The sequence below is a fragment of the Glycine max genome, chromosome 19 (genome assembly GCF_000004515.6).
Source record: "Glycine max cultivar Williams 82 chromosome 19, Glycine_max_v4.0, whole genome shotgun sequence".
NCBI lineage: Eukaryota > Viridiplantae > Streptophyta > Magnoliopsida > Fabales > Fabaceae > Glycine > Glycine max.
Genome location: NC_038255.2, coordinates 3844634 through 3854070, shown reverse-complemented (window position 1 = coordinate 3854070; position 9437 = coordinate 3844634). Strand labels below are relative to the sequence as shown.

Genomic DNA, 9437 nt, shown 5'->3' with positions numbered 1-9437 from the left:
AATTTGTCTTATAATTATATAAATTTTTAAACATACTTTTAAAAAAATATTTTACTGAAAATAGCAAATAAACGAGTCTTCAATTTCAATATACAGCAATTAATAAGTTGCAAATTCATTAACACTTGAGGATTTGAGTTGGTCATATATTTTCTTAGTTTTATTGGTCGTAGCACACACTAAATTGACATAACATATGCCAGAAGTCCATAGAATTATGGGTCCAGTAATTTTCCTAAATATGTGTCATAATTATAGATTAAAAGGTAAAGCAGTTGTTCGGTTTCTGCTGTTTCAAATCTCAATTGTTCAGTAGTAGGGCAGTGGGCATGCGTACACTTGATTAATTGATATTTTTTTAAAAATATAAGTACACAATTGAATATGATGACAAAATTAAAAAAATAAAGGTAAAAAAAATGAAATCTTTTAAATTTTAGCCAACAACATTGAAACTCATGAGATTGAGAGCATGTGAAACTGTAAGGTTTCATATCATGCATGCTGGCCTGCCAATTCATATTATTTTGACTTTTTGGAATATTTATTAAATCATTATTGAAGTTTATTCTAACTTCTTTTTATATTATTTTATTTTCAGTCAAATTGATTGCATTAAACAGATGTTAATTTTAATATTATCAATAATTCTTAGGACACGTGATAGCTATTATTGATATCCACTTTATGCTCATCAATACATAAAATTCTCAAAGAATTTAAAAGTTCTACGTATGCAAGTGATCAATTAATTAACCAGGACCGCAATCTTCCATTTAGCAATTTTTCCACCTTCCCAAGTCATCAAGTTAGCTCTTCGTCTTCATAAAATATTTGAGAAAGAGGAAGAATGATCATATATATATCGTTCAATTATTGGGGTCATCTAAATGAAAGTGAAAGATAATCACGCATTATGGATTCAATGCGTGCTGCCCCCACAAAACAAGGAAGAAAAGAAAACAAGTTTTGTGTTTACATATATATGGTTTAAATGAATGATTTATATCCTAGCCTAAGACTATAAGTTTACACAGTGTAATAGCTGATTTTCCTCATGTGACATAGCGACATGATGGAATCAAAACTTCATTATATTAATAAAGCCCACTACTCTAACATGATTTATGTTCGTTGTTTAGTGGTCACACCATCTTGTGACCCCTTTTGGGCACTCCCTCGGAACGTGAATTAGTCTCGCTTTTCTTTCACAATACATGCCAATCTCTTTCTATCTTAATTTGCAATATACAATAGCTATTTTTGAAGATTTCCAAAAAAAGATAAACTGCATTTATATTGGGAATTCAATTTTTATTATTAAGGTTTAGATGACTTAAATGTAAAGTGAAAGATTACATTTTACTAGATAAACCTTAATTGAATAGATGCATTAAAAGTTATTTTTATTTCAATTTTCAAAAGAACTTATTTATTATAATTGTTGGCAATCTTCACTATAAATAGAGAAGAGATTTAGTGGAGAAACAACACATGAAGAGAGAGAGTGTGAGAAGAGAGATTGTGAATCAAAGTCACTTTATTGAGAGAAAAGTGTCTTTGTGTGAAAGTGTTATCATTCATTGTAACTATTGAGTGAGGTACTCAGGTTTATAGAGTGATACACTATTTGGGATGAGTTACAATCTTGAAATCATTTTTGTGATAGAGAAATACGTTTTGAGACGATTCCGTTGACGTAGGCAAGAGGTGTCGAACCACATTAAATTCTTGTGTTTGTTATTTTTTTTTTACGTTATAATCTTTGTTGCGTTCTCGCGATCTCTTGTGGGTCTGTGTACTTTTATTTGTGGGAGTGTTAATTATCCAACAGTGGTATCAGAGCATTGATTTTCTAATAGTGGTATCAGAGCTATGGCTGGGAGCACACAAAGGTTCGAGATAGGGGAGAAGACATCACGAGGATACAAATATGTTGGTTCAAAGTGGGGATGCAAAGTGTACAAGAGGAAACACTTGGTATTGCGAGGATAGAAAAATAAAGATAACATTTGTTATTTGGATGGTCAAGTCTTAAAGAGGAACCATGATAACAAAGTGAAGAAGAAAGTGAAGTTTTCTAATGTTGTGAAAGTGTTCGGAGATATATCCGTTGGAAGGAGAGTTTGTTCACTCTCAAATTGATTGAAGGATATTTCTCTTTTGGCTTGAGGGAGAGAAATGTAGAGTTTCAAACCAAAAGATAAGGTGCATGCATATTGAGAATTGAATTTTTATCACTAAGGTTTTGGTGACTTAAATGTAAAGTGAAAAACTGCATTTTACTAGATGAACCTTAGTTGAATGGATGCATTGGAAATTATTTTTGTTTCTATTTCCAAGAGAAATTATTTATTATACTTGATGACAATTTTCACTATAAATAGAGAAGAGATTTAGTGGACAAACAATACATGAAGAGAGAGAGTGTGAGAAGAGAGATTGTGAACCAAAGTCACTTTGTTAAGAAAAAAGTGTCTTTGTGTGAGTGTTATTATTTCTTATAACCATTAAGTAGGGTACTCGGGTTTGTAAAGTGGTACACTATTTGGGGTGAGTTACAATCTTGTAATCATTTTTGTGATAGTGAAATATGTTTTGAGACGGTTCCGTGGACGTAAACAAGAGGTATCAAACCACATTAAATTATTGTGTTTGTTATTATTTGTCTTACGGTGTAATCTTTGTTGTGTTTTCACGATCCTTTATGGGTGTGACTAATTTTATTCGAGAGAACATTGATTATCTAACCATTTTTTAGGGTACATATCCAAAATTCAAGTTTTGTTTATGATAAAATTACAAAATTTTATTCAACTTTATAAACTAAGAAGCTTATAATTATGTCACAAGTTAGGCTCGTTCATTAAGTTCTTAATATAATATCTTTTTATAGTGTAACCCCGGAGATATTTGAGTGATTTTTTTCTTAATTCATTCATGAAAATGCCCAACACAGCTCTTACACGAGCATACATGATGCTAAAAGAGTGTTACAAACTTACAACAGTGCTACATTGAACAATGAATGGTCAAGCAGACATGCTCAACACTAGCTATACTAACAAATAGCAACCTGAAATTACAAGCAATAGAGACAAGAAAATTGAGAAATCACTTCTTCTAATTTAAATAAACCTAGCATTAATTTCCTCAATTTTGTTTCCTTTATAATTCCTTTCATATCTGTACATGTTCACCAACAACTGAAAACAGTATGTGTGACTTTCCTATTGAATCAATTTATTTTAGAGTAAAGTGATAATAAAATAACTAATAATAGATCTCTATTTAACACTTGATTAATCTCTTTTCCTATTAGATTAATTTATTTTGGACTAAAGTTGTACTTTTAATTACGACTACATAAACCAAGGATTAAACCTCAAATTTTGGATGAAATTTAAGTGTTAAATTACTTGTGTCAATAATTATATATATATATATATATATATATATATATATATATATATATATATATATAAAGAGAAATAGGATAATGATATATATTAAATATTAAATTTAATAAAATTATATTTTTAATACTTTACTTATTAATCAATCAATTGATTATTATGTATGTGATATTGTCATGATGAAATTTTTATTAATTTAACCATTAAATATTGATATCAACTAAAGGTTCACGCACATCAAATTTTAGATATATAAATCAAGTATTTGCAGATATGAGATATAACGATAAACGTTTACTTTTAATTTTTCAAAGTATATATGTTAAATTAATATTATTTAATAAAATATTAATAATTTAAAATTTTCATTAAAATATATAGACCTAATCTAATTAACAAGATAATTATATTTATTGGTAGGTTGAATAAAATCATTACTTCCTCTTTGTTCCTTTATAATTATTAGATATTTGGAGAATTTTTATTCCTATCTATTTATTGTTTATAAAATTCAAGATCATATTATATGTATTCTTTTATTAATAATACCTTACTTGCCTCGTTATCTTTAACCAATTTACACATGCGTTTATTGTGAAATGAAAAAAAAGGGATAAAATAAAAAAAATTTATAACTATTTTATTACAATAAAAAATTAATGTATTTTTTATTTCTACGAATCAACCTTAAAATATAGATAAAAATGAAGATAATATATTAAAATGAAAGGAATTATTTTACGGAAAAGTAACTTGATTTTCCCCGATCTATATATCTAAATAGAGAGGGGGAGAAAATATTTGATTAATTTGTTATCTAAATTATTATATTTGAGTTTGCATTGAACACGTAGAATGGGGCAGAACTAGCTTGGAAGCATCACGTGCTAATCATTCAAAATAATGGGGTAAAGCTTCTTCGAATTCAGAAGATGCATGGATTGCTTCTGAGTTTGGTTTATGCTCAAAAGTGAGGAAGGTACCCCGTGATGCTTCAACTTTTTCCATGTGGTCGTGTATCCCCCTTTTTCAAGTATCTGCTTCAACAGTCGATCACCATCAAACCCCAATTCTTTAAGTATATGGCACCAATAATCAAATGATTTTGACCTTTCCATATAGGTGGAGTACTACTATAGCATGCTTCAATATATTATTATAAACCTATTTGTTTTTTTACAAAGATATTTTACTTGAAACACGTTGCACATACACACGATCATCACTAGCATAGAGTCTCGCTGGTAGAGCATCTCCAATAAGAGGTGCTTCCATGATTTCTTAGACTAAGAAACGGTTTTTTGTAAATTCTCCTACATTGAAGCATAGTAACATGACAAAGTGGATTCCTTCATTGTTAAGAATAGTTTCTTATATAAGAAACTCTAATGTTTGGATTTCTTGCGATTTCTTACGATTTTTTGCATTGGAGTAAAATTTTATGAGTTTCTTATGAATGATATGGCACTGCAGGGCCCACAAAAAGTGATGCGGGGACCACAAAAAGATGATTAAGAAACTCATGAATTTCTTGCATTGGAGATGCTCTTAATATTAGACTGTTGATGCCAATAGAAGTTAAGAAGTTAGTGGTAGTTTCTTGTAAATAGGAGTTATGTTGAGTAGTTATATGGAATAGTTTTAAATATATTGTAACTGCAGTAGTCTATATATTGTAACTTTGTAACTGCAGTAGTTGAATTTGAAGATTAAGAAAAAGAGCATTCTCTCTAAAACTTGTATGTCATTGTTCTTTTTAACAATTGGTATCAGAGCTCCATTGTAGGGGCCTGATATTGAGTGCATGTGAGGAAAACAGTGAGTGTGTGAGAAAAACAGTGAGTGTGATTCAAGAAAGAAACTGCAGTTTTTCTTTCTTTCGAGTAGAACGAGTTGAGAAGAATGGCAGAAGGTGGGAGTAGCAGTTTCGTGCAGCCTGCAATTCCAAGGTTTAATGGTCATTATGATCATTGGGCAATGTTGATGGAGAATTTTCTCTGCTCCAAAGAATATTGGGATCTCATTGAGAATGGGATATTGATGGTGGCAGATGGAATACAGCCTACGGAGGCACAATGCAAATTGATCGAGGAGCAGAAGTTGAAGGACTTAAAGGTAAAGAATTACCTTTTCCAGGCAATAGATCGTGAAGTCCTTGAAACAATCCTCAAGAGGGACACGACAATAAATATATGGGATTCAATGAAGCAAAAATTTCAAGGTTCAACCAGGGTCAAAAGGGCTCAACTGCAAGCTTTACGCAAAGATTTTGAGATTCTTCAAATGAAGGAAGGAGAAACAGTGAATGCATATTTTTCTCGTACTTTAACCATAGCCAACAAAATGAAGGCTCATGGTGAAAGTATGAGTGAAACAGTCATTACTGCAAAGATTTTGAGATCAATGATCTCAAAATTTGATTATGTAGTATGCTCAATTGAAGAATCCAACAACTTAGACATGATGACTATTGATGAGTTGCAAAGTAGTCTTCTTGTTCATGAGCAGAGGATGAGAAGTCGTGGAGAAGAAGAGCAGGTTCTGAAGATCTCCCACGAAGACAAAGCAAGTAGAGGAAGAGGTAGAGGTAGAGGTAATGGTTCATTCAGAGGAGGTCGAGGAAGGGGAAGACAATCATTCAATAAAGTTGTTATTGAATGTTTCAAATGTCACAAGTTAGGACACTATCAATATGAATGTCCTGATTGGGAGAAAAATGACAATTATGTTGAATTAGAGAAGGAAAAAGATGAAGAATCGTTATTAATGTCTTATGTTGAATTGGAGCAAGACAAAATGGAAGAAGTGTGGTTCCTTGACTCCGGTTGCAACAATCATATGACTGGAAACAAGGAGTGGTTCTCAGAACTGGATGAAAGCTTTAGCCAAACTGTAAAACTTGGCAATAATATCAGAATGGTTGTTGTGGGAAAATGTATCATTCGTATGCAAGTGAATGGATTTACTCAGGCAATTTCTGGTGTCTATTATGTTCCTGAACTTAAGAATAATCTATTGAGCATAGGGCAACTTCAAGAAAAAGGCTTAACTATTTTGATTCAACATGGGAAGTGTAGGGTATATCATTCTGAGAAAGGATTAATTATGCAGTCAGATATGAGTGGAAATAGAATGTTTTTTGTGTTGGCTACCATGATACCAAAAGCTTCTTCGTGTTTCCAAATTGTATCAGAAAATGAATCTCATCTTTGGCATTGCCAGTTTGGTCACTTATGCTATAACGGATTGAGGACACTTTTTGATAAGAAGATGGTAATTGGGTTGCCTTCGGTCAAGATTCCAAAGAAGATATGCATAGAATGTTTAACTGGAAAGCAACACAGAAACTCTATGCCTAAGAAGAGTTTATGGAGAGCATCAAACAAGTTACAACTTGTGCATGCAGACATATGTGGGCCTATTAAACCAGAATCAAATAGCAACAAGAGGTACATCCTGAGTTTTATTGATGATTTCACTCGTAAAACTTGGATTTATTTCTTACATGAAAAATCAGAAGCTTTTTCCATGTTTAGAAATTTTAAAGCTCATGTTGAAAAAGAGATTGGTGCATATATTGCTTCTTTGAGGACAGATAGAGGTGGTGAATTTACCTCAAATGAGTTTGTAGAATTTTGCAAAAATAAGGCATTAGTAGACAATTGACTGCAGCCTATACTCCTCAACAAAACTGAGTTGCAGAGAGGAAAAATAGAACAATAATGAACATGGTGCGTTCTATGTTAGTTGAGAAGCAGGTTCCTAAAATGTTTTGGCCCGAAGCTGTAAAATGGAGTGTGCATATCCTCAATAGATGTCCTACTGTGGCTGTGCAGAACAAAACTCCAGAAGAGGCATGGAGCAATGTGAAGCCAATGGTTGATTATTTTCGAGTTTTTGGGTGTGTAGCTCATGCACATGTCCCAGACCAGAAGAGAAGCAAATTAGATGAAAAAAGCAAGAAGTGTGTTTTCTTGGGAGTAAGTGATGAATCAAAGGCATACAGATTACATGATCCAATTTCCAAGAAAATCATCATTAGCAAGGATGTGATTTTTCAAGAAGATGAATGCTGGAATTGGGGCAAAAGCAATGAAGAATGCAGATCAGATGTTTTAAAGTGGAACGATGATGGTGATGAGAATAACATGGAAGAAGGAATAGAAAACAATGAAGAAGAAGGTAACATTGAAGGAGAAGGCATTGATGTTGATACAAGAAACTCAAGTGAAACTGGTGTTTCTTCTAGTGAATCAATTGAAAATGATTCACCAATTTTGAATGAAGGGAGGGTAAGAGGACCACCATCTTGGGCAATAGACTATGTAACAGGTGAAGGTTTGTCAGATGAAGATGGTCTGAATGCTATGATAATGCTCACTGAAGATGACCCACTTACATTCGAACAAGCTGTCAAGAGTAAGAAGTGGAGGGATGCAATGATGGCAGAGATAGAGTCAATAGAAAAGAACAAGACTTGGGAGTTAACTATTCTACCGAAAGGGGTGAAGCCAATTGGAGTTAAGTGGGTTTTCAAAACCAAACTTAATGAGAAAGGAGAGGTAGACAAGTACAAAGCAAGGCTAGTGGCGAAGGGGTATGCACAAAAGTATGGAGTTAATTATACTGAAGTTTTTGCTCCAGTTGCTAGACTTGACACCATTCGATTAATACTTGCTTTGGCAACATAAAACAATTGGGATGTTTTTCAACTAGATGTAAAGAGTGCATTTCTTCACGGTGAACTCAATGAAGAAATCTTTGTGCAACAACCATTGGGATATGAGAAGAAAGGTGAAGAAGGCAAAGTTTACAAGCTAAGAAAGGCATTGTATGGCTTGAAGCAAGCACCAAGGGCGTGGTATAGCAAGATAGAGGCTTACTTTGTTCGAGAAGGCTTTGAAAGGTGTTTTTGTGAACACACACTGTTCACAAAGTCGAAGGAAGTAGGTAAAATTTTAATAGTAAGTCTTTATGTTGATGATTTAATATATACTGGAAATGATAAAAGTATGTATGATGATTTTAAGAATTCCATGATGTTGGAATTTGACATGACTGATTTGGGGAGGATGAGATATTTTCTCGGGATTGAAGTAATACAAAGTTTAGATGGGATTTTTGTGTGTCAAAGAAAGTATGCTCATGAAATTCTAGGAAGGTTTGGAATGGATAAAAGCAATCCAGTGAAGAATCCTATTGTTCCAGGCACGAAATTGTCAAAGGATGAAGCAGGAACCAAAGTTGATGAAACTTTGTTCAAACAGGTAGTTGGCAGTCTGATGTACTTGACTGCAACTCGACCTGATTTGATGTATGGAGTGAGTCTTATTAGTAGATTCATGTCTTGCCCAACTGAATCTCATTGGCTTGCAGCAAAAAGAATATTAAGGTATTTAAAAGGTACAACTGAGCTTGGAATTTTCTACAAAAAGGATGGTTGCACAAATTTGGTGGCTTACACCGACAATGATTTTGCTGGTGATTTGGATGATCGTAGGAGCACTTCTGGCTTTGCATTCATACTTGGTTCTGGAGTAGTTTCATGGTCTTCTAAAAAATAGCCTGTAGTGACATTGTCTACTATTGAGGCTGAGTACATAGCTACTGCGTTTTGTGCCTGTCAGTGTATTTGGTTGAGAAGAGTTTTAGAGAAACTTGGTCATAAGGAGAAAAATAGTACTTTGATTCAATGTGACAATAATTCTACTATACAACTTTCAAAGAATTCTGTTTTTCATGGCAGAAGCAAACATATTGATATAAGGTTTCATTTTCTTAGAGATTTGACCAGAGACAAAATTGTGGAGTTGAGTTACTGTAATTCTCAAGAACAAGTTGCAGACATAATGACAAAACCTCTCAAGTTAGAACAATTCTTGAAATTACGGAGTATGCTGGGAATGGTTGATGCATCAGTTATAAACTAAATGTTTGTTTTTCTTTTTAGTTTAAGGGAGGGAATGTTGATGTGAATAGAAGTTAATAGAAGTTAAGAAGTTAGTGGTAGTTTCTTGTAAA

The 9437-nt window shown here is 32.8% G+C and overlaps 1 protein-coding gene across 1 annotated transcript; it reads left to right on the top strand.

Annotated features, from left to right (window-relative positions):
* Positions 1 to 8428: 8428 nt before the first annotated feature.
* On the top strand, positions 8429 to 8980 carry LOC106797271 (secreted RxLR effector protein 161-like). Its single transcript, XM_014771530.1, has one exon. It carries the CDS (start codon positions 8429 to 8431, stop codon positions 8978 to 8980), a length of 552 nt encoding a protein of 183 aa, XP_014627016.1.
* The last annotated feature ends 457 nt before the right edge of the window (positions 8981 to 9437 follow it).